The 25,387-nt window shown below is 42.5% G+C and overlaps 1 protein-coding gene across 3 annotated transcripts in view; it reads left to right on the top strand.

Moving 5' to 3' along the window:
* PDE1A (phosphodiesterase 1A) overlaps positions 1–25,387 on the top strand; it is a 421,223-nt gene that overhangs the window by 160,855 nt on the left and 234,981 nt on the right. The window contains exon 1 of one of the 3 annotated variants that reach the window (XM_056533526.1): positions 2,480–2,888. The exons of 1 other annotated variant lie outside the window; for it this stretch is intronic. In XM_056533526.1, the coding sequence (XP_056389501.1) occupies positions 2,836–2,888 (53 nt within the window). In that variant the 5' untranslated portion in view covers positions 2,480–2,835. Of the gene's footprint in view, positions 1–2,479; positions 2,889–3,184; positions 3,204–25,387 lie in introns of those variants that run through there. One more of the 3 variants, XM_056533527.1, reaches the window with a different exon arrangement.

Here is a 25,387-nt window from a genome sequence, read left to right as displayed (position 1 = left end):
GAAGTGCAGCATGGTGGTCATCATGAGCAGCCATACCAGAGGCTACAGGGGACCAAAGAAGGTAAGTACAAGTTTGTTTTGTTAAAAGAGGCAGCCTGGGCACATTTAGAAAAAAAAAACACTGTCAGGTGCAAATTAAAAGGGTATTCCAGGAAAATAAAACAACGTTTTTTTCCTGGAATACCCCTTTAATAAACATCTACAGTGCACTCCTTTTGTGGGCTCCCTGTGGTCAATCCGGAATCATTGGCCGCAGCGATATCCCACCTCATCCACTGATTGACTGAGCGTCAGGAAGAAGACTGGAGCCAAACTCAATACATCACATTGCCACCTATCCAATCATTTGCCAAGGCAAGACTGAGGAACAATGGAGGTACCAAAAGAGCAGCGGGAGGAAAGTAGGTATTTACTTTTTTATACTTTTATGTCAAACAACACAAGAATGACATGCACCAGATGAATAAACAGGTACAAATCTCTTAATATGTTTAGTGCACCTTTGGCGCATAACATTCACTTGTCAAAAAGTGACATGTCAAAAGTGTTGATTGTGGCTGAGAGCTTTACTCTGCACTCACTGCTCTACCTGCTTCAAAATTAGGACGATACTATAGAAATCAACTCCTACAACAAGACAAGGCAAGACTAGGAACAAGACAAAACTAGGAAAAAGTCACAAGGCTAGTGCTATAATTTGCAACTTCTTTTTCATGCTAGAAAAGGGGTGTACATGTATTTATACATTCCCTCCTAATTCTATAAATCAACACATTCAATATCCTTTCATCAGTATAATTTTCTAAACATATATGGCTCGATCTTTAAAGGGGTTATTCACCATAAGGTGATTTTAACATTGTACCTGGCAGGCAGTAAAGGACATGCTTAGGAAGGATCTGCGCTTGTCTTGGGGCTAAATGTCTATGTTGTGAGATTACCATAACACTGTGCCCAGCTTATTGTGAACTGGTATTTTCTGTTTGAGTTTTCTTTTTTTGACAACAAATCCCATAATTCCATTTTCCTCCCTCCCACACATCAGCCACCCCACCCATTGAAACATAAATGAGCTGCATCCATTCAAAAGACCTGTGGTTTTCAATCAGGATGCCTACAGCTGTTCCATTAGTTGCAGATTGATCTCTCTCCCACCAAGCGATCCCTCCACCCATTGAAGCAGACAGGCTCCCTGTCATCAGCTGACTAGTGAGTCAGGTCTTGTCCGCTTTGCAAGCTGGGAAAAATCTGCTGGTAAAACTAAATAGTGGGGTGAAAATCACAGAAGAATTGTGAGAAAACCGTCACACACAGGAAAAGACACTATATTATGAACTACACTATCTTTACAGCCCCTGTAGCATAGTCAAATAAAAAAAATCCTGGAATACCCCTTTAAAGCTGTCCAAGTGGCAAGTCAAACTGCATTTGCACTTAACTGTGGTTTTACCACCACTCCTATTCAACCTCAGTGTATCCCGCACATAATTAAAGCCACATCCATTTTTGGTCCATTGGATTTGATCCGCACACGCCTCTTAGTAAATTCAGCAGCTCAGTGGCCGCACAAATTAACATCACCTATTGAGGTGGTATATATTTCTCACATGTCCTAAAGTTGCATGTAAGGACGGTGCACCCCTGATAAGCCCCCTGAGTGTGAGGGGGCAGGAGCATTTAGTGATAAGAGACGGGGTCCTGAAGATCATAAGGGGTCCCAGCGGTCAGACCCCCTGCAATCTGCATATTATCCCATAGCCTATGGATAAGGGATACATTTTTAATAACCATATAATCCCTTTAAAGTATCTCTATACGCATGTCCTGCTCACCGTCTGTCAATGTGGGAGCAAAGGGGGGAGTCTCACTAGTCGGATCCCTACCTAACCTTTTCTACCTTGTCTGAGTGTTGTCATTGGACAAACTATTAGGTTAAAAAGTGATTTATTGTTCAAAAATACAACATATATCTTAAAGGAAACATATTTGTTTACACTGATAGGATTATGGGTCTAGTTTATTGGTTCATTTTGTGTCACACGCAAACACACTGCCATTATATAACATCCCAATGACAGGTTCTATTAATGTTTTCTAAATGCCACATCCTGGAGTTCCCTACGAAGCCAAAAAAAAAAAAAAGTTCTGTAACACAAAATAAGTCTTTAATTTGTATGTTGTTATATCTCAACATCATCCAGGAGTGAATAAAAGCCAGATTGTAAAGTAATTATAATCTCTTGAAAGGCGGCCAGCCACACAGACTGCGTCTATCCGTCTTCATTAATTTGTGTACACTTCTTCACAACTGAACAAACTTTCTGAGGACGTTTACACGGATAACTCAAGGACGGCCCCAAAACTTTTATTCTGAAGAAAAAAAATAAGTTTGTCTTTCAGCAGTGGTTCAGACGCTCTGGATTGCCCATATGTTTTAGGAGCTATGACGGATATGAGCAGCACTTATTCTCATAGCTGCAGTATGAGAACTTGCTGAGCACTTTTTTTTTTTCAGCTTGAAATGCTTTTGGCTGAGTTTCACTTTTCCTTGCAGACTTGAGTAGTCTGTGACTGTGGCCCTTCTCCTTTCTCAGTCAACTTTAAACATGTGCTTTAGTAGGACTCGCTCTCTTGAGTGCTGTGCACACTGTTGTGGCCTCAATGGATTGTTTTTGCACAGCAGTTAAAGGGAGAAAACTCAAGACGCACAACTTACTTTCCAAAGTGGCTGTAGCACAATAGCTGAAGGTGAAGACTCTTTAGTATTGCCGAACTTTTTCGTCACATCTTATTTCATTCTTTGGAAAACAATATTATACGTTTCCTCTGATTTAAATGGGTGACACCATCACAATAAGGAGAAAGCATCTTCAAAAGCCGATATTTAGGTAAGTCATCCTAAGTGGGTTTTTTTTAATGACAGTTTTGCTTTCTTGAAACTTGTTTTCACTATAGTCTCTCTGAGAGGTGTAGATGCAGCGGATGCTGATAAAGTGGAAGCGAAGGGGTTAACTACGTGGTTTGACAGCGAGATAAAGTTTTGCATTGTGGAGAAGAAAAGATCCCAGTGTTTTTTTTTTTTCTCTCTGATTTACTTCTGCTCCTATGAGAGTGCGGCATGAAGAGGGTCTCCTCGGGTTTCTTAGAACATTGCTCTTTAAGCACTCGGATGCTTTTGTTACTAAATCGTGTTGCTGGCATCGGTAATGTCTTTTTCAGCGAGTTACATTTCCAGAAGTGAATGCAGAATGCAGGCTTATACTAAAAGTATAGCTCAGCTTGAGTTCTGCATTATGTGTGTTATAGTTATTGTGATGGAGTTCTTTCTTTTCTCTGAAGATTTTAGACTTAGCTCCCTGGAGGATGTAAATGCTATATATGGCACATTTGTTCTTACTGATTTGCCAATGGTATTGGCGGTATAGATGTCTTGGCCCCTTTCACACTACAGGTATCATCCTGTACAAAACCTCCGTTATTACTCCCGGCAAAAAGTCCTGAAAACGGCCATCAAAAAAATCCCATTCATGACAATGGGATTTTTGGAACATCCTTTTGCATCAGGCATGTCCGTTTTTACACATGTCAGTTATTTTTGCCAGCACAAAAGGCGGTGCATGCACTTTTTCGGCAAAAAAAATGGTGAAAAACAGAATGTTAAGATTTAACATTGAAGCCTATGGGAACCAGATGTTTAAAAAAAAAAAAAACATCCGTTATCATCAGTTATTGTCAGGTTTTTAACATCCGTTTTTTGTACTGAGCATGCTCAGTACAACTTAAATGGTCACTCTCATTAAAACAAATTTTTGCTATTGCATTCCTTATGGTTAAAAAAAATATAAGTTTTCTATGCTTTATTTGTGGTTAAAAAAGCTCAAGAGCACATTTTCCCCCATCTCATACACAGACTTTGGACCGAAGCTCAAACACAGAAAGTGCTGCCTGGAGTGCTGAGAGGGGGTGTGTCCAACCAACAGCATATGGCAGTTAAGTGTGAGGGGAGCTATGATTGGATGAGGTTGGACACACCCCCCTCAGCACTCAAGGCTCCACCTCTGTGTATGGGATGGAGAAAAATGTGCTCTTGAGCTTTTTTAAGCACAAATAAAACATAGAAAACTTCATTTTTTTTAAGCAAAGTATATTAGAAATATTTTTTATTTACCATAAGGAGTGCAATAGCAAAACATTTTTTAATGAGAGTTACCCTTTAACAAAAAAAGGGGTTAAATACCTGATAAAAAAAAACGGATGTAACTGGTAATAACGGATGATAACGGATGAACAACATCAGGTTTTCTATGAAAAAAAAAAACAGTAAAAATAAAGGATGATGGTCATCAGTTATCATCCGTTATTACCAGTTATTGCATCCTTTTTTTTTCATCCATCATTGTAAAATAACGGCAGTAAAAAAAAAGCAGGATGATACCTGTAGTGTGAAAGGGGCCTTATTATATGTAAAATGATGTGCAGTATCTTATATTTATGTCCCTCTTTCACATTGAAGGACGTCTGTGCATCACATCTGGCTATGTTTTGCATCGAACTACTAAAAGGGTATGATATATATTTGTCCGAGCAGTCATACGTGGCAAGATACACTAGTAAATATGGAGCAAATCTGGTTGCAGACATATGACTACTTGACTGTGTCTTCATTATTGTTTGTAGTTGGGTTTCTCTTCTGTATATATTTGATACCAAAATCACTCATATATAATCGCTATGAAAATATTATATATATATATATATATATAGATATATATATATATATATATAGATATATATAGATACAAAGATATATATATATATATATATATATATATATATCTAGTTATATCAATATATACAAAAAAACAGCTCATTATTTACACACATCACATAATGCACTTGTATGCGCATATTTAGATACATCAGTGTTTCCCAGCCAGGGTGCCTCCAGCTGTTGCAAAACTTCAACTCCAAGCATGCCCGGACAGCCTTTGGCTGTCAGGGCATGATAGGAGTTGTAGTTTTGCAACAGCTGTAGCAGGCTCTTTGGGAAACATGCATATACATTGTAGCTTTAATGAACCTGTTTGTCATTGGGGAGTAGATAAACATGTGGTATAAGGTGCAGATGGGCTTCTTGTTTGGAGAACAATATAGTATAAATCTATATAATAATGTTATTATTTTTTATTTTTTTTTATTGTTTTGCAAAAATTATTCTTATTTCTACTAAAAGAAAAATTCCTAAATGATTTAACATTTGATAGCCACCTGTATTATTTGTCATACTTATTTACCATAATGCCTGGTATGGCTATTGAGGGGTAGATTGAAGCACTTTTTTTTTCAACTCCTAAGGGTACATTTATAGAATGAATTATCCCGACAGGCATTCCTTGTCAGGATATCTTACGGGGACCAAAGTGTTATTGTCGGTATGGGTACAAATCCTAAAAATGAATGCCTACCTTTGGACACTATTTTGTTTTATTTTTATTGAATGTCTAAAATTCAATGATGATCTTTAAAGGGGTAGTCCGGTGAAAAACTTGTGCCAGAAAGTTAAACTGGTTCAACTGGCTCCAGAAAGTTAAACAGATTTGTAAATTACTTCTATTAAAAAAATCTTAATCCTTCCAGTACTTATTAGCTGCTGAATACTACAGAGGAAATGGTTTTCTTTTTGGAATACAGAGCTCTCTGCTGACATCACGAGCACAGTGCTCTCTGCTGACATATCTGTCCATTTTAAGAAATGTCCAGAGTAGGAGAAAATCCCCATAGAAAACATATGCTGCTCTGGTCAGTTCCTAAAATGGACAGAGATGTCAGCAGAGAGCACTGGGTTCGTGATGTCAGCAGAGAGCACTGTGTTCCAAAAAGAAAATAATTTGCTCTCTAGTATTCAGCAGCTAATAAGTACTGGAAGGATTAAGATTTTTTAATAGGAGTAATTTACAAATCTGTTTAACTTTCTGACACCAGTTGATTGATTCGGTCAGTACTTTATACAAAGCGTTAAATTCCATATAGAAACATATGGCTAAATTACAAGATTCTGGCTACCTGCTGCAACCACTACTGCATGCATATGGTTTATACATTGATCTTAAAGGGGTACTCCGGTGGTGCCACAAAGTTATACAGATTTGTAAATTACTTCTTTTTAAAAATCTTAATCCTTCCAGTACTTATCAGCTGCTGTATGCTCCACTGTATTTCTTTCTGGAGTTCTTTTCAGGTTGATCACAGTGCTCTCTGTTGACACCTTTCTTCGTATCAGGAACTGTCCAGAGCAGGATAGGTTTGCTATGGGGATTTGCTTGTACCCTGGACAGTTCCTGACATGGACAGCAGAGAGCACTGTGGTCAGACTGAAAAGAATTCCAGAAAGAAATACAACTTCCTGTGGAGCATACAGCAGCTGATAAGTACCGGAAGGATTACGATTTTTAAATAGAAGTAATTTACAAATCTGTTTGACTTTCTGGCCAGTTAATTTAAAAAAATGAGTTTTCCATCGGAGTACCCCTTTAATAATCCAATTGCATACTGTTACTCTGAGGGTTCCCCCTAAAGGTGATTGCAACCAGCAAGAATGTTATTGTTTAGTTCTATATGGATGTAGATGATTGCAGCTCTGTATCAGGTAAAATTATTCAGCATAGACATTTTGACCATGAAGAGAATTTCAGCATCTTAAACTTTTTCATATGTTGCTAGGTGGTCGTAAAAAAAACAAAAATAATACTTACCTTCTTTATTCCTTTTCAGCTCCCATTCCACTGACTTCCTATCCCTGTTAATCACTGCTTGTTGCTAATTCCAAGATGAATTTTCTCAGCAGGACCCGCCTGCTCAGCCCATTATTGGTGGAACACCACCAGTGATTGATTGAGGGGGCAGGTCCTGCTGAGACATCTTGTCTGTAAAGTAGCGGTGATGAGTGAGGATCGAAAGTCACTGGAATGGAAGCTGTAGAAGACATGGGAAGGTAAGTATTATATTTTTTTATCATGCCCCCTCCCCCATGATGAAGAAACACAGCTTTATAATGACAATGATAAAAGTTGGAGAATTAACTTATGAAGTAAATAAAATGTTAACCAAAAATTGGTTACTATAATGTTTTTAATTATATAAAGTCCCATATTGGTTCTCTGTGTTATTTCCTCACTTCCTGGTCCTATAAGGCTTCACAATGTATTGTATTTCTGTGCTAGTACAGGCTAGAAATTAAAGGAGTACTGCTAACTCTAACTGCAGGATAGGGCATAAGTGTTTGATCGTGGGTGGTCCGACAGCTGGGACCCCTTGCAATCTCCCACAATGGGACCCAACACTGCCGCAGCTCTGCGCAGCTAGCTCTCATGCTGTCAACCTCACTAAGGTGGACAGACACGCCTACTCCATTCAGCTCTATGGGATAGGCTGGGATGCACGAACGCTGCCTCTCCGCTTCTCTCAAAGAGATACATGGAGGTGGCGTGTGGGCTGCGGCATCATGCTGCGGCTGACACCCCTCCTGCACCGTTGCCCCATACAGGAAATTGCGGGGGGTCCCAGCCATCAGACCCCTCATGATCAAACATTTATCCCCTATCCCCTATATGTAGCAGCCGTCTCCTTTAAGGCTGCATTAAATGGGTTATCTCACATGTGCCCTGTAAGGTCATACTGATGTCATAAAAGTGGGTTCCCCTACTTAAGACCCACTCTATGAGCCACACAGCTGCTTTTAAAGAAGATGTCCAGTGCAAAGCAATTCATCCCCTATCTGCAGAATAGGGGATAAATGTCTGATCGCGGTGGGTCGGACCCCCGTGATCTCCCCTACGGTGCTAGTACTAACAGGCCCCCTCCATTTATCTCCCATAGAGATGATTGGAGGGGGTGTGTTTGTACCAGCTGACCTGGTGTGTGCGAATCGTCACACTCAGCAGCACAGCCGGGGCCGAGTCAGGGCCCTGTACAGGATATTGCAAGTGGTCCCAGCAGTCGGACCCACCCGTTATCAGACATTTATCCCCTATCCTGCAGAAAAAAGCTTAGCCCTGGACATCTTCTTTAATAGTGAACATTTGATAAGCCTCATGTTAAATAAGATTTCCTCTTCCTGGAAAGTCTATAGCTGAAGGCCACTTAGCTTGGCAAAAGCGACCGAGATGCCAAGGGTGTAAGAAAAGGTGTTGTTGTTGTTAGACAGACCCTTTAATGGGCTTCTCATAAAAGAAATGTATTATTTTTTAAGATCTGTCAGTCAGACAGGCCATAAAAGTTAGGTAGGTGTCCACAGGACTGCATTCTCCCAGAGCAGAAATAAATAAAAGGCTTTAGGCTAAGTTTCCACTTGTTTTTTTTTCCGGCAGTTTTTGGATATCGGCACCTGCAGTTTTTGAGCCAAAGCCAGAAATGTATTCAAAAGGAATAGGACATATAAAGGAAGGACTTATACTTCTCCTCCCTAATGGATCCACTTCTGACTTTGCCTCAAAAACTGCCAGAAAAAAAAACAAGTGGAAACTTAGCCTTATTCCTCTGTTCACAATGGATAGGTGTCTATTGAGAAATATAGTGTGGTGGCCCAGTACAGGAGTTGTCCTCCTGTACACTTATCCGTCCTGTGTGGCAGATTCTCTGTCAGTGTCCCCTGGGTGTACATCCCTCTTATGGACTGTCAAGTGTTAAATATGCAATATTTTCATATGTTATGTGTTGGTTAATCTTTTGAGGCATGTGTGTCTTTAAATATTGTTGCTAAGCCAGCGAAAGTGCCAGTGACAAGGTGACTTGTAGGTGACCTATGGGACCCCTCCATATTGCTCCCATATATACTAGCGAGGAGCTAGCCTAGAGGAGGAGAGTCAGTCTAGAGTTTGCTGAGGTACAGTGAAGACCTAAGAGTGTCTGGTGTTCCTGAGGGAGACCAAGGCCTAACCACGCAGTTACTACCCGTGGAACCCACCCCCACCCCCCACGGTAAAAGTCAAAGCCTGGTAAGCCTAAATACAGGGCAGAAGTCTAGTCAGCATGGTCAAGTCTGTAAAGTCTAAAGTCAGCGTGGGATTGCATAATTGAGTCCAAATCCACTAAAAGATCCTGCGAGCCCACAAGTCTCCTAAAGTCCACTGGTCATCTCCTTTGGCCTAAACTGAGCTGTAAAGACTTTAACATCTGTCTGCCTCAGTAAAGCTGCCGTTGTTCCGTAACCTTGCATCGGAGTGATTATTTACCCCGCGCCCAGGAAATTGCGGCCATACCTCGGGTGGTGTAGAGGATAACCACGTCCTGGTGTCATGAACAGTAAGGGTTAATACCATCTGCCCTAAGGGTTCACAACATCTGTGCTTCCAACACCCTCTACCACAATTGCAAGTTCGTAAACTTCTCTCATGCTGCAGGTATAGACACCTCTTTATTAATAACAGCAGACAGAACCTCATTGCTCTCCGGATTGTTGAGGTTTATGCTTTCTACTGTACCCCACTGACCTGACAAAATGTTTCACATGCCATAAAAGTCCTCCAAGCATTTAAAGATGCAGTACAGCCAATTCTACATTTGTTTTAAACTAAACAGTTCACAGCTTGTAATGGCTTTTCTGGCATAGAGGATATGTGTTTCTCAGGGGCTTAAAAAATAAGTGCTTCCAAGGTCACCACTAAGGTAACTGTTTATAATGTACTACCCTGAAAATCTGAATATATTATCTGAATGTACAGTGAGAACAGACTACATAGACACATTACGGTAGTACTCTAAACTTCATGGTCGTGATTCATTTCTCCTTTGTCTTTGCTGTCATCATTGGTAAACGTACAAGTAAAAAAGGCATTTGCTGCCATTAAGGACTTGTTTGGTTTAGAAAGAATCTCTCTCCCTCCCTCTACTTCCATTGATTTCATTGAGCACCATGTAATGCTGCTTTTCCCCTGTGGTGGCGCTGAAGATGAATTAAAGGAGATCTCCAATCCTAAGGATAGGGGATAACTTTCAGATCACAGGGGTCCAACTGCTGGGACCCCTCCCCCACCCCCGCAATCTCCTGTAGCGGGCCCCAGCAGCCCACAAGAAGGGGGCGTGTCAACCACTGCACGAAGCGGCGGCTGACACGCCCCCTCAATACAATTCTGTGGCAAAGCCGGAGGGCTGCCTTCGGCAATCTCTGGCTCTGCCATAGCGCTGTATTGAGGGGGTGTATCGGCCGCCGCTTCGTGCCATGGTCAACACCCACTCTATGGCCAGTAGAGATGAGTGAATTGAAGCTAACAAACCCAAATTTGCTACAAATTTCATGAATTATTTGCTTTATTACTGCATTTACTGCGGTCCAGGCTCCAGGGCATCTAAAATGCACATCCACATGTCAGTACATGGGGCAAGGAATGCTGGGAAGGCAAAGTGGGAAGGTAAGTAGGCACGGATGACCCCAAATCACATGCAGGATACAGCCTATCAGCAGCCAGTCACCCCTGTGATATCACAGCCCTATATATTCAGCAGCCATTTTGTGACTCGTCATATCATTCATTACACTGCAGAGAGATAGGACAGACATAGCTGTGTGTGTTACACAGAAAAGCTAATTCCAGCAGCATTTCAAATCCTAGTCACATCAGCGTTCTGGTGGACAGAGAGCAGTGTTTTTTTCACTGAAAATGATTTTTACTGCAGCCATTAATAAACCAGTCACTTTCTTCCGCATTGTATTACAGAGAGGGGCAGAGAGCTGTGTGTTGCCTCATACATTTCAACAAGCTGGCTAAACTTCATAAACCTTAGTAGGAATAATTTTTCAGCACAATTCTGTGTTTTTGTTCCACAACAAATCATCTGCTGGTTATACTAGTCTATAGATGGTATAATACCCAGCAGTCCATTCCTAATAGTCTTTGACAGAGTGCAATTTTGTGTTTAGTACTCAGCTTTTTTGTGCTGCAGCACTGTTGTGTACAGCTGGTGTTGTGCAACAATATGTTTTTTTTAAAGTGTACTGTACCGCATTTTTCTGCCCTCATATGTGCATTTCACATACGTACATCTAAGTAGTGTACTATTTTGTACCTGTTAATCTGTCAAGGGCCTAGAAGATCTTTAATTTCTATTTCAAAATCTTACATTTCAATGGTCTCCTCATGCTTCTGCCAACTCCAGGCTGTGCCATTCAGCCACTACATGGTCTCCTCATGCTTCAGCCACCTCCAGGCTGTGTCATTCAGCTAATATAGGGTTAACTGATGCTGCTGGGCCTGGGCCTAAATTTTTTTATGGTAGCAGCAGCTACCATAAATCTTCAATTTAAATTTCAAAATTCATCTTTTAATCTTAGGGATTGTGAAGCCTTAGTGTCTACTCATGCTGCTGCCAGCTCCAGGCTGTGCTACTCAGACACTATATGGTCTCCTCATGCTTCAGCCAACTCCAGGCTGTGCCTTAGGATAGTGATAAGTTTTTTTAAGGACTGGACTACTCATTTAAATACTTGCACTTGAGGAAATTTATCAAAACCTGTGCAAAGCAAAATATGACCAGCTGCCCTTAGCAACCAATTGGATAGCTTTTTTTCATTTTTTAAAAAGGCCTATGAAAAATAAAAGAAGTGATCTGATTGGTTGCTATGGGAAACTGATCAACTTTTCCTCTGCACAGGTTTTGATCTTATTTATACTGGGTTAATTGAGAACTCAGATCAGACTCCCATTAATGGCCAGTACTAAGTTAGTAAGGTTAAAATAGAAGGCAATAATAGATCTGAGAAATTTTACATGAGGCATGGGGTCTCATAGGAAAGTATTCAAGAGAAGAAAGCAACAAAGGATGTGTCATTTTTGTAGAAGTAAGGATATAACTTGTTTTAATTGTAAATATCAAAAGTCTCCTTTGGAAAGTAGCCTGGATAAAATATAGGATTCCTGCAGAGGGGGGCAAGAGGTAGGTCAGGGGAAAGTATAATGCTAGAATATTTAATATAAAGTTGGTTATTGAAAAAAGAAAGAGAGAACATTCTAGGGTTTCCAGACTAAGCTATTGGGGGGTGGGGGGAGTCATTGATGGAATGGTAAAGGGTAAATTGGGCAGTTTAAGGAGCTTAATAACATTTAATAATATTTGGGACACCTAGTCCTATGGACACCAAGATTGTAGAATGCAACAATGTAGTCTAATTGTTTACTTTCAAACACATGTGAGAAGAATTCTGGTACATGAACTGGTAGGACTCTAAAATAATAGAGAAGCTTAAAGGGCTATTCCAGGGGGGGGGGGGGGAAGAAAGAAAGAGATTATATATCAACTGGCTCCAGAAAGTTGAACAGATTTGTAAATTACTTCTATAAAATAAATCTTAATCCTTCCAATAATTATCAGCTACTGAAGTTGAGTTGTTCTTTTCTGTCTGGCAACAGTGCTCTCTGCTGACATCTCTGCTTGTCTCGGGAACTGCCCAGAGCTGAAGAGGTTTGCTATGGGGATTTGTTTCTACTCTGGACAGTTCCCGAGACAAGTGTAATAAGAGAGCACTTAGACAGAAGAGAACAACTCAACTTCAGCAGCTCATAAGTACTGAAAGCATTAAGATTTTTTTAATAGAAGTAATTTACAAATCTGTTTAACTTTCTGGAGCCAGTTGATATATAAAAAAAAGTTTTTTTTCCTGGATAACCCCTTTAACCCCTTCAGGACGGAGCCCATTTTGGCCTTAAGGACCGGAGCGTTTTTCTGCACATCTGACCACTGTCACTTTAAACATTAATAACTCTGGAATGCTTTTAGTTATCATTCTGATTCCGAGATTGTTTTTTCGTGACATATTCTACTTTAACATAGTGGTAAATTTTTGTCGATACTTGCATCCTTTCTTGGTGAAAAATCCGTAAATTTGATGAAAAATTTGAAAATTTTGCATTTTTCTAACTTTGAAGCTCTCTGCTTGTAAGGAAAATGGATATTACGAATACATTTTTTTTTGGTTCACATATACAATATGTCTACTTTATGTTTGCATCATAAAATTGACGTGTTTTTACTTTTGGAAGACACCAGAGGGCTTCAACGGTCAGCAGCAATTTTCCGATTTTTCACAAAATTTTCAAACTCAGTATTTTTCAGGGACCAGTTCAGGTTTGAAGTGGATTTGAAGGGTCTTCATATTAGAAATACCCCATAAATGACCCCATTATAAAAACTACACCCCCCAAAGAATTCAAAATGACATTCAGTCAGCGTTTTAACCCTTTAGGTGTTTCACACGAATAGCAGCAAAGTGAAGGAGAAAATTCACAATCTTCATTTTTTACACTCACATGTTCTTGTAGACCCAATTTTTGAATTTTTACAAGGGGTAAAAGGACAAAATTTTTACTTGTATTTGTAGCCCAATTTCTCTCGAGTACGGACATACCTCATATGTCTATGTAAAGTTTTCGGCGGGCGCAGTAGAGGGCTCAGAAGGGAAGGAGCAACTAGGGGATTTTGGAGAGTACGTTTTTCTGAAATGGTTTTTGGGGGGCATGTTACCTTTAGGAAGCCCCTATGGTACCAGAACAGCAAAAAAAACAACACATGGCATACCATTTTGGAAACTAGACCCCTCGGGGAATGTAACATGGGATAAAGTGAACCTTAATACCCCACAGGTGTTTCACGACTTTTGCAAATGTAAAAAAAAATAAAAAATGTTTCCTAAAATGCTTGTTTTCCCCCAAAATTTTTATTTTTAAAAAGGGTAATAGCAGAAAATACCCCTAAAAATTTGAAGCACAATTTCTCCCGATTCAGAAAACACCCCATATGGGGGTGAAAAGTGCTCTGCTGGCGCACTACAGGTCTCGGAAGAGAAGGAGTCACATTTGGCTTTTTGAACGCAAATTTTTCTCTGGGGGCATGCCGCATTTAGGAAGCCCCTATGGTGCCAGGACAGCAAAAAAAAACCCACATGGCATACCATTTTGGAAACTAGACCCCTCGGGGAACGTAACAAGGGGTTAAGTGAACCTTTATACCCCACAGGTGTTTCACGACTTTTGCATATGTAAAAAAAAAATTTTTTTTTTACCTAAAATGCTTGTTTTCCGAAAAATTTTACATTTTTAAAAAGGGTAAAAGCAGAAAATACCCCCCAAAATTTGTAACACAATTTCTCCCGAGTACGGCGATACCCCATATGTGACCCTAAACTGTTGCCTTGAAATACGACAGGGCTCCAAAGTGAGAGCGCCATGCGCATTTGAGGCCTAAATTAGGGATTGCATAGGGGTGGACATAGGGGTATTCTACGCCAGTGATTCCCAAACAGGGTGCCTCCAGCTGTTGCAAAACTCCCAGCATGCCTGGACAGTCAGTGGCTATCTGGCAATACTGGGAGTAGTTGTTTTGCAACAGCTGGAGGCTCCGTTCTGGAAACAGTGGCGTACCAGACGTTTTTCATTTTTATTGGGGAGGGGAGGGGGGATGTGTAGGGGGATGTGTATACGTAGTGTTTTTTACTTTTTATTTTATTTTTTGTGTTAGTGTAGTGTAGTGTTTTTAGGGTACAGTCACACGGGCGGGGGTTCACAGTAGTTTCTCGCTGGCAATTTGAGCTGCAGCAGAAAGTTTGCGGCAGCTCAAATTTGCAGCCAGATACTTACTGTAATCCTCCGCCAATGTGAGTGTACCCTGTACGTTCACATTGGGGGGGACATCCAGCTGTTGCATAACTACAACTCCCAGCATGCCCGTTGGCTGTCGGTGACTGCTGAGAGTTGCAGTTTTGCAACAACTGTAGGCACACTGGTTATGTATCACTGAGTTTGTGACCTAACTCAGTGTTTCACAACCAGTGTGCCTCCAGCTGTTGCAAAACTACAACTCCCAGCATGTACGGTGCATGGTGTACGGTGACTGCTGAGAGTTGTAGTTTGCAACAGCTGGAGACACACCGGTCGTGAAACACTGAGTTAGGTAAAAAAAAACTCTGAGTTTCACAACCAGTGTGCCTTCAGCTATTGCAAAACTACAACTCTCAGCAGTCACCGACAGCCAACGAGCATGCTGGGAGTTGTAGTTATGCAACCAGCAGATGCACCACTACAACTCCCAGCATGCACTTTAGCTGTTTGTGCAAGCTGGGAGTTGTAGTTATACAACAGCTGAAGGTACACTTTTCCATAGAAAGAATATGCCTCCAGCTGCTGCAAAACCATAAGTCCCAGCATGCCCATAAGGGAATGCTGGGAGTTGTGGTGGTCTGCCTCCTGCTGTTGCATAACTACAGCTCCCAGCATGCCCTTTTTGCATGCTGGGAGCTGTTGCTAAGCAACAGCAGGAGGCTGTCACTCACCTCCAACGATCCAGGCGCTGCAGGTCAGTCCCTCGTCGTCTCCGCCGCCGCAGCTGCTCCTGGGGCCCCGATCCCAACAGGGGCGCCGGGGATCGGGGTCCCCAGCACCCGGTGTGCACGTCCCGCACCCGCTCACGTCCTCCAGAAGAGGGGCGGAGCGGGTGCGGGAGTGACACCCGCAGCAGGCGCCCTGATTGGTCGGCCGGTAATCCGGCCGACGAATCAGGGCGATTGTGAGGTGGCACCAGTGCCACCTCACCCCTGCAGGCTCTGGCTGTTCGGGGCCGTCAGAGACGGCCCCGAACAGCCAATAATTCCGGGTCATCGGGTCACTGGAGACCCGATTGACCCGGAATCGCCGCAGATCGCTGGACTGAATTGTCCAGCGATCTGCGGTGATCGCCGACATGGGGGGGCATAATGACCCCCCTGGGCGATATGCCGGGATGCCTGCTGAACGATTTCAGCAGGCATCCGGCTCCGGTCCCCAACCAGCTAGCGGTGGGGGCCGGAATTCCCACGGGCGTATGGATACGCCCTCGGTCCTTAAGGACTCGGGATGCAGGGCGTATCCATACGCCCTATGTCCTGAAGAGGTTAAAGCAGACCTATCAGCAGGTTTTTAGGGTGCAGGTAAGGAAATGGCTGTATAGGGCTTTTGACCCTGACCCCTCCAGTGTCGGTTAAAAAAGACATGCAAATTAAGCATTTGAGCCCACTGGGCATTCTCCTTGGCATCTAGTCACTCACTCCTCTCTGCACTGGTCACCTCTTCTGACAGCCATTAGGCTTTATTTAAATCCTCGCCTCTTCCCTGTAATCTAGCAGGCGAGAAGAATACACAATGGGCTCCAAAATCAGATTTGCATTTAAACTCTGATATCTCTGTCCTGGAGGGGTCAATTAACTAATAAGAGGGTACATAGTTCATAAGGTTTAAACCAGACAAGAGTCTATTAAAGGAGTAGTCTCATGGATAAAAACGTATGCAGGGGTCTGAGTACTGGAGCCCCCACAATCTCCTGTATGTAAATCCAGCCCTCCCCTGGAGCTCTCCCCCCATATATCTCTATGGGAGAGCCAAAGATAGCCAAACAGCTCTCCCATAGAGATATATGGGGGGAGGGGGGGCGTGAAGGCTACAGCTTTGGCCAGGCGTCGTGACGTGCGGCTTTAGGGGAGAGCCGGTACTCCATACAGGAGATCACAGGGGGCCCCAGTACTCGGATCCCCTGTGATCTCAAACTTATCGCCAATCCTACCAATAGGGCATAAGTTTTTATTCGTGAGATTTCTCCTTTAAGTTCAACATGCAGCATACCCCTACTGTGTCCCTACAGTACTGATCCAAAGGAAAGCAAAAAACCCTTATGAGACTGATGCCATTTGCCCCAAATCAGGGGGGAAATTCCTTCCTGATTCTAAATATGTTGATCAGAATAAATCCTTGATTTAATGTTCTGTCCCTATAAGTCTAAAATCCATAACCTGTAATGTTATTACCCTTCAGAAATGTATCCAGGCCCATTTTGAACTCTTTCATTCACCATAACCACTTCCTCGGGCAGCATGAGCAGATCCCAGATCAAAATCTCTGCACATCCATGCACTTCCTTTATACCTAGAAACCTGCTGACAGGTCTGCTTTTAATGGGCCAAACACAATAGATTATTGTCCGTCATACATGCAACTGGACGACTGTGTAAGGTAGAATTCAACATACAGAATCCTTTTCTTCTCAGGAGACATAAGCCATCCCCAGTGGTCTCTGTCAGTGGTTAACCCTCCTCTCCCCAATGATAACACATGGACGGTCAGCTGTGGCAGGAGTCCATGCACCTGGGAGGTTGGGAAGGAAAGTTGTTGGAAAATAAAGTAAGATGCATGGCCAGCTTTAGGTATAGGTGACATTGTAATGTGATAGATTCTTCCCAGCCAGTAGATATGATGTTTATTCTCAGTAATGCGGATTTCCGTTTATAATGAATAGACTAATATAAATCAATATACGGTCTGTCTAGGTAATTTAATACACAAATATTGTACTAAGTTGCTATAACTGCTAAGCTGGTTTACAGAACGATGGGTGATCTGAATTATTAATAGTAAAGTACATTCACCAAGTTATACATTCAGCTTGGCCTTTACCTAAACATATCTCCTCACACGCTGTCATGAAACCCTTGTAGTCTTGGTTACAGTTTGACATTAAACACTTTGCCAGAAATCCAAGCGTTATGTGGACAGGAGTGATATGCTGTACCCTACCCTTAGCTTCGATGAGCAAATGTGGTGACAATTGTGTCATTGCATTGTTTGTTCTTCTGTATGACCCATTGTGTGTGGATAATAAATTTAGGACATATCTGTCATATAATTGATTAATTATGTGTTAAAGTATTGCTCATCTTTATTAATGTTGGAAAGCTCACACGTTGAATCCCTTAAAGTGCTGCTTAGGTTGGAATCTATATCAAAATTTCCAAAATACAATGTCCCAGATTGATCAATCACAGCTCAGCTTTTACTTGACCAGAGCTCATCAAGGTGATACTTCGGTGGAAAACATTTTTTTTTTTTTTTTTTAATCAGTGGGTCAGAATGTTAAACAGATTTGTAAATTACTTCTATAAAAAAAAATATTCATTCCAGTACTTATCGGCTGCTGTTTGCTCCAGAGGAAGTTCTATTCTTTTTTAATTTATTTTCTGTCTGACCACAGTGCTCTCTGCTGACACTTCTGTCCATGTAAGGAACGGTCCAGAGCAGGAGAGATTTGCTATGGGGATTTGCTTCTACTCTGGACAGTTCCTGACATGGACAGAGGTGTCAGCAGAGAGCACTGTGGTCAGACAGAAAGGAAATTTAAAAAGAAAATAACTTCCTCTGTAGCATACAGCAGCTGATAAGTAATGGAAGGTTTAAGATTTTTAAATAGAAGTAACTTACAAATCTTTTAAATGTTACAAATGTCTTTTAATTATAATATTGAAGAAAGGAATACTGGAGCACTCACCCAATTCTTAGTAGCTGATATTTAATTCAAAGTCCAATAACATGGAGAAGAGAATTAAAAGTTCATGCAGGAGAGCGGATGCTTAGGCATTCACCAAATCGGTGAACACCTAAGCCTCGGCTCTCCCGCATTAACTTTTCATTCTCTTCTCCATGTTATTGGACTTTGAATTAAATATCAGCTACTAAGAATTGGGTGAGTGCTCCAGTATTCCTTTCTCCACTATTGTGATTTCACATTGAAGCACCACGCCAATGTACACCATGCCGCTGAATCCTTAGACACACCTGCAAGTGATTGTCAGCACACCGTTGAACCAGTGCCAGGGAGCTGTTTTTCTTTGGACTGTCTTTTAATTATGTTTAACATTCTGGCACCTGTTGATTTTAGCTGTGATTGGTTGTTGTGGGCAAAATATCTCCATTTTTGTCTTTGGCGGATTGTTAAATCTCGGCCAATCTTTTTAACATAGAAGCTGCTTTTGGAAGCAGGAAAAAAATTGAAAACCCAATTGGCCTTGGACATGCAGAACATTATGCCAGTCAATAGTCTGCTCTTAGGTGTGTGGATAAAATCCAATAAATAAGGACTTCCCACACAGCACTTCTCCTCCCAGGAAGAATATGAAAGCAGCAGCCCACAGTAGTATAAGCTGATGATTTATTGATGCAACAAATGTTTCGAGCCCGTACTGGACCAGAGTCTTGAAACTATGGGCTTGAAACTTTTGTTGCAGTCTAAACTGTGTATAAAGCCCTCTGGTTAGATTTATTACTTACAAAGTTATCTATGCTGTCTCTCTGCGGCCTATGCATGTTCACATGAATCAAATCAATATGGCTCTTCAGATAGGTTCACAAGTAGGAATCCCACTCTGTATCAAATCTTTGTGAATAAACCTGGCACTCAAATTTATGATGTGTAATTAGATTTTATTGTGCAGTCCTTATGTACAATTTGTTATTAACGTTTCAGTCCTACCTGGGCCTTCATCAGAACATACCGGACTGCTGAGGAGGAATGAGGAGAAATTAAAGTAAATGTGTAAATGCCGTGCAGTGGGAGAATGTGGTGGGGACCTAGGTCACTGAAGCAATCTCTATTCATGCTCACAGACATTTTCTCTCCATAGACTTGTATTGCTTGTTTTCCAGACACAGGACAAAGCTGAGCTGATTTTCAAAGTGGAAGAGTTTAGCAGCAGGAGGGGGAGAGGGAAAAGGTTTGATAACAGGCTCCTGAATAAGCCTTTTATGTCTAATCAATATGTATATAAAAAGAGAAGGCCTGACTCACTGACTCATCAATGCCCAGCCTAAACCCTTGGACCTAGAAAGATGATTTTTTTTACAGGTGTTGTTTTTAAGATGTATACGAGGAATAAGAAACGATTTTTCGAAATTCCACCCTTAAGGGGGTGAAAAAGGGGTTGAAAGTTTGCATGGAAGTCCATCATTTTTTAACCCCTTAAGGACCAAGGACGTACCGGTACGTCCTTGGTCCTGCTCTTCTGATATAACGCGGGGTTACACAGTAACCCCGCGTCATATCATGGCGGGCCCGGCGTCATAGTGAAGCCGGGACCCGCCTCTAATAGCGCGCAGCGCCGATCGCGGCGCCGCGCGCTATTAACCCTTTAGCCGCGCGCTCAAAGCTGAGCCGCGCGGCTAAAAGTGAAAGTGAAAGTTCCCGGCTAGCTCAGTCGGGCTGTTCGGGATAGCCGCGGCTAATCGCGGCATCCCGAACAGCTGACAGGACAGCGGGAGGGCCCCTACCTGCCTCCTCGCTGTCCGATCGCCGAATGACTGCTCAGTGCCTGAGATCCAGGCCTGAGCAGTCATGCGGCAGAATCGTTGATCACTGGTTTCTTATGAGAAACCAGTGATCAACATAGAAGATCAGTGTGTGCAGTGTTATAGGTCCCTATGGGACCTATAACACTGCACAAAAAAAGTGAAAAAAAAAAGTGAATAAAGATCATTTAACTCCTCCCCTATTAAAAGTTTGAATCACCCCCCTTTTCCAATAAAAAAAAAAACACAGTGTAAATAAAAATTTAAATAAACATATGTGGTATCACCGCGTGCGGAAATGTCCGAATTATAAAAATATATCATTAATTAAACCGCTCGGTCAATGGCGTGCGCGCAAAAAAATTCCAAAGTCCAAAATAGTGCATTTTTGGTCACTTTTTATATCATTTAAAAATGAATAAAAAGTGATCAATAAGTCCTATCAATGCAAAAATGGTACCGTTAAAAACTTCAGATCACGGCGCAAAAAATGAGCCCTCATACCGCCCCATACACGGAAAAATAAAAAAGTTATAGGGGTCAGAAGATGACAATTTTAAACGTATTAATTTTCCTGCATGTAGTTATGATTTTTTCCAGAAGTCCGACAAAATCAAACCTATATAAGTAGGGTATCATTTTAATCGTATGGACCTACAGAATACAAATCAGGTGTCATTTTTACCGAAAAATGTACTACGTAGAAACGGAAGCCCCCAAAATTACAAAACAGCGTTTTTTTTTTCAATTTTGTCGCACAATGATTTTTTTTCCCGCTTCACCATAGATTTTTGGGCAAAATGACTGACGTCATTACAAAGTAGAATTGGTGGCGCAAAAAATAAGCCATCATATGGATTTTTAGGTGTAAATTTGAAAGAGTTATGATTTTTTAAAGGCAAGGAGCAAAAAACGAAAATGCAAAAACGGAAAAACCTCCGGTCCTTAAGGGGTTAAGCTAGAAGCTGTATGTGTGTGTGTATGTATGTTCCAGCATCACGTCCAAATGGCTAAAGATATTAACATGAATCTTGGCACACAAGTTACTTATATGTCAACAACAAACATAAGATAATTTAATCCTTACTCACCCCCATTTGCCAGGGTCGGGGTTTTTGTTTATAGTCCCATGCAAATCAGTGGGAAATGTATGCTCCCACATAACTTCTGTACGGCTGGAGATATTTCAATACCTTTTACACATATTACGGTTCGGATATGAGGTCGAGATAGTAGGTTGGAATAGGAGGTCGAGGTAGGAGGACGGGAAAGGAGGACGGGAAAGGAGGACGGGATAGGAGGTCGGGATAGGAGGTCGAGATAGGAGGTCGAGATAGGAGGTCAAGATAGGAGGTCAAGATAAGAGGATAGGAGGTTGGGATAGGAGGTCAAGATAGGAGGTCGGTATAGGAGGACAAGATAGGAAAACAGGATAGGAGGACAGGATAGGACTTCGGGATAGGAGGTTGAGATAGGAGGACAGGATAGGAGGTCGGGATAGGAGGTCGGGTTAGGAGGTCGGGATAGGAGGTCGAGATAGGAGGACGGGATATGAGGACGGGATATGAGGAAGGGATAGGAGATCGGTATAGGAGGTCGAGATAGGAGGTCGGGAAAGGAGGACGGGATAGGAGGACAGGATAGGAGGTTGGGATAGGAGGACTGGGTAGGAGGTCGAGATAGGAGGTCGAGATAGGAGGTTGAGATAGGAGGACGGGATAGGAGGACGGGATAAGAGGTCGAGATAGGAGGTCGAGATAAGAGGTCGGGATAGGGGGTCGAGATAGGAGGTCAAGATAGGAGGACGGGATAGGAGGACAGGATAGGAGGTCGGGATAGGAGGTTGGGATAGGAGGTCGAGATAGGAGGTCAAGATAGGAGGACGGGATAGGAGGACATGATAGGAGGTCGGGATAGGAGGTCGAAATGGGAGGTCAAGATAGGAGGATGGGATAGGAGGTCGGGATAGGAAGTCGAGATAGGAGGACAGGGTAGGAGGACGGGATAGGAGGACCGGATAGGAGATCGAGATAGGAGGACGGGATATGAGTGTGGTGTCCCAGTGCCGCATTCTATGAGGTGCTTGTTTGTTTGTAGGTCCCCAAGGCCAGAGTCCCTAGGACGTAGGGATTCCTATTGATCCAGTCTGTCCCTGGTCGCCTCTATTCTAGTATATAATTGGTAATTTATGCATAGGTTAATGTAAATAGCATAATATATGTAAATAAAGGGTTAATTACTTGTTTCTATGGCGTCGCAGGGCTCGGGTCATGTGATGCGTTCCAAATCTCACTCTGGATGCGTTCCAGGCCTCACTTTGGTATTTCTAGCCTCGCTTTGGTTTTATTATGTGTATAGGAAGTCAGATGATCACCCAGAAGCCTGTGTAACGGTGAGTGACAGCTGACCTTGGACCTATCGAATTAGGCTCCGCCCCCTGTCCATGTAAGAGACGCGGCAGCCATTTTAGCTCTTTTGCTCCTGTGCTCTTGATGGGAGAAGACCTGTACAGCAGTAGTCGCAGTGAGTTAGGCCTGAGCCTTGCGGCAACGGCTGAACAATTATAGTTATAGAGTGTATCAATACCCAAACACTCTGCGGGACTACCGGACCTAATCTACCCCTAAATCCGGACGGATCCACGCACCAATTATCTTTTATTCTATTAACCTGCAAAAGACGCAAGGTCCAGTACAACTGTCAGTCATTGAAGTCTATGCAAGTGTATTACAGAGACTGTTGCTGTATTCTGAATGTACCGCAAGTTCAAGAGTAATGTTTACTTCAGTTCAAGTTTAACTCCAGTGTGGACCTTCAGTCATTATCTACATACGCCTGTCGTTTCTGGGAAGGGCGGCGATAGGCCGAAGCTATACCTCAATAATACCAGCCCTCACCCTGGTGTCACGAGTGACAGGGTTAATATTAACCCCTCATATACCGTTACCATACCACCACTACCATACACCCCCCCAAGGGCTACCACACGAGGAGGGGATATGAGGACGGGATAGGAGGTCAGGATAGGAGGTCGAGATAGGAGGTCGAGAAAGGAGGTCGAGATAGGAGGACGGGATAGGAGGTTGAAATAGGAGAACAGGATAGGAGGTTGAAATTGGAGAACAGGATAGGAGGTTGGGATAAGAGATTGGGATAGGAGGTCGAGTTAGGAGGATGGGATATGAGGACGGCATATAAGGATGGGATAGGAGGTTGGGATAGGAGGTCGGGATAGGAGGTCGATATAGGAGGTTGTGATAGGAGGTCGGGATAGGAGGTCGGGATATGGGGTTCGGATATGAGGATGGGTTATGTGGTTGGGATATGACAACAATATATGAGGACGGCATATGAAGTCAAAAGTTTCCTCCTTTGTTGATGAAAAATGCACAGCGTATCCACCACGTAAGCAGAGCAGACACTAAAATAAAGGGAACTTTGCCACAGTGCATGATGACTCCGATAAAAATCCTGATATAGGACTATAGAACACATGAAGTGAGGGTGGGACCTAGCTAGTGCTAGGTACAGGAGAGAGCCTGGACTGTGGGATTAAAATATCAGCCTGTCTGCCTCCTCCAGAGCATCTGCATTGTGTGTGAACGGTAAAAAAAAAAAGCTTTACTAACAGAAATAAATAGATTTATTCATGGCTCAATGCTTACCTCATATATCTGACCAGCCATAATTTTCTGGGGTCAGCTGTCACTCATTTAGCTTGTTATCAACTTTAACAGCAGTACACTGCTTAGATCAGTGTTGCTTATGTGATGTAACCCCTGCTGTAATTGTTTCTATCCCTCCCAGCATGTTATCAGTGGCAGTTCATAGCTTAGACCAGGGCTGCTTTTTGTAACCTCTTTCTTGTGGTAATGCTGTTGATGTTTTCCTTTCTGTTAACATAGCATATTGCAATCCAAGTGCCAAAGCATCAATAACCCCTCTTGCCCTGCACATAACATCTATAGTAGTGTATTGAGCAAATCATCCCCTGCACAGTGGCAGCCTGTTCAGTCCAGTGCACTTTCTGTCATCGCATAGCAGTAGGGAGTAGGTGTTGTCTTTTAATTGGCCAGAAAAGTAAGGGAAAGAAAATACGTACTGTTGAAAAATAGCCTAGGTCTGTTCCTGCTCCCTGAAAGGGAGGGAATAGCTATGCACCTTAAAGGGCACTCTCAGAAGCTTAGTATCAGTGCAGTGCCCTGCCAGTGAAAGCACTAAAATGGCATTGTCACCACACTGAAATGTTTAATGTAACAAAACCACGTAGCTTTAAAAAAAAAAAAAAAATGTATGTATGCTTTAAAATGTATTGATCTAAATTCTTTAAAGCCTATCTATTACTAATATAACTGGCCACACATTGAAGTAAGGCTTCGCAAGTATAATCCAGGCATACTATTGTTTGGCACTTAGGGTGCTTTCTATGCATAAAAAAGGTTTTGTATGTTGTCCAGGAGTGTTGAGGAGAGGTGGGGCCAGGGGTCCACTATGCTCTGGGGCCGTAACAACTCTCTCTGCTTATGTCACGGACGTTCCTCCTCTTGATTGACACACAGAGCTCCCCTGCTCACGACAGATCTGTGTAGCTGTCCTGCACATACACTGTCAGGGTACTTTCACACGAGCGGATTTGCAGCATATTTTACGCTGCAGAACCGCCACTGACCCTCTGTATTCTGCCTTTACATGTGTCTGCTCGGAGCGGCAATACGCCTCTACGAGCAGACACAGTGCGATGTTCGAGTCGCGGCGCGCACACGCAGTATACTCGCACATCGTGGCAGCTCTCAGCCTAGCTCATTGAGCAGGGGGAGCGGGCCCGATGTGTGCGAGAATACCGTGATTTTGCGGCGACTCGCACATCGCTTCAGTGTGTCTGCACGTAGCGGCGTATTGCCGTTACGAGCAGGCACATGTGAAGGCAGAATACAGAGGGTCCTTCAGTGGCAGATCTGCAGCGAAATCCGCTGCAAAAATCCTCTCGTATAAATGTACCCTCAATGTGTATTAGGGAAAATGGGCGTTGAGGTTGGAAGTGATTCAGAAGCTCTCTGACTCACTGGGTGTGTGTTGTAATAACTAGAGACAAAGAGCTAGCTCCCTCCCTACCACTACTGACAGCTATGCGCAGGACAACTATACAGGACAAGCCCTGTGCCAATCATGAGGAAAAGTGGGAGAGTAGCAGTGTGGACCCTGGGCAAATATATATATATATATATATATATATATATATACACACATATATATATATATAT

This window comes from Hyla sarda, chromosome 8 (assembly GCF_029499605.1).
Source record: "Hyla sarda isolate aHylSar1 chromosome 8, aHylSar1.hap1, whole genome shotgun sequence".
In the NCBI taxonomy this organism is placed as follows: Eukaryota; Metazoa; Chordata; class Amphibia; order Anura; family Hylidae; genus Hyla; species Hyla sarda.
The sequence above is the reverse complement of the archived record's forward strand: the minus strand, read 5'-3'. Positions and strand labels throughout refer to the sequence as shown.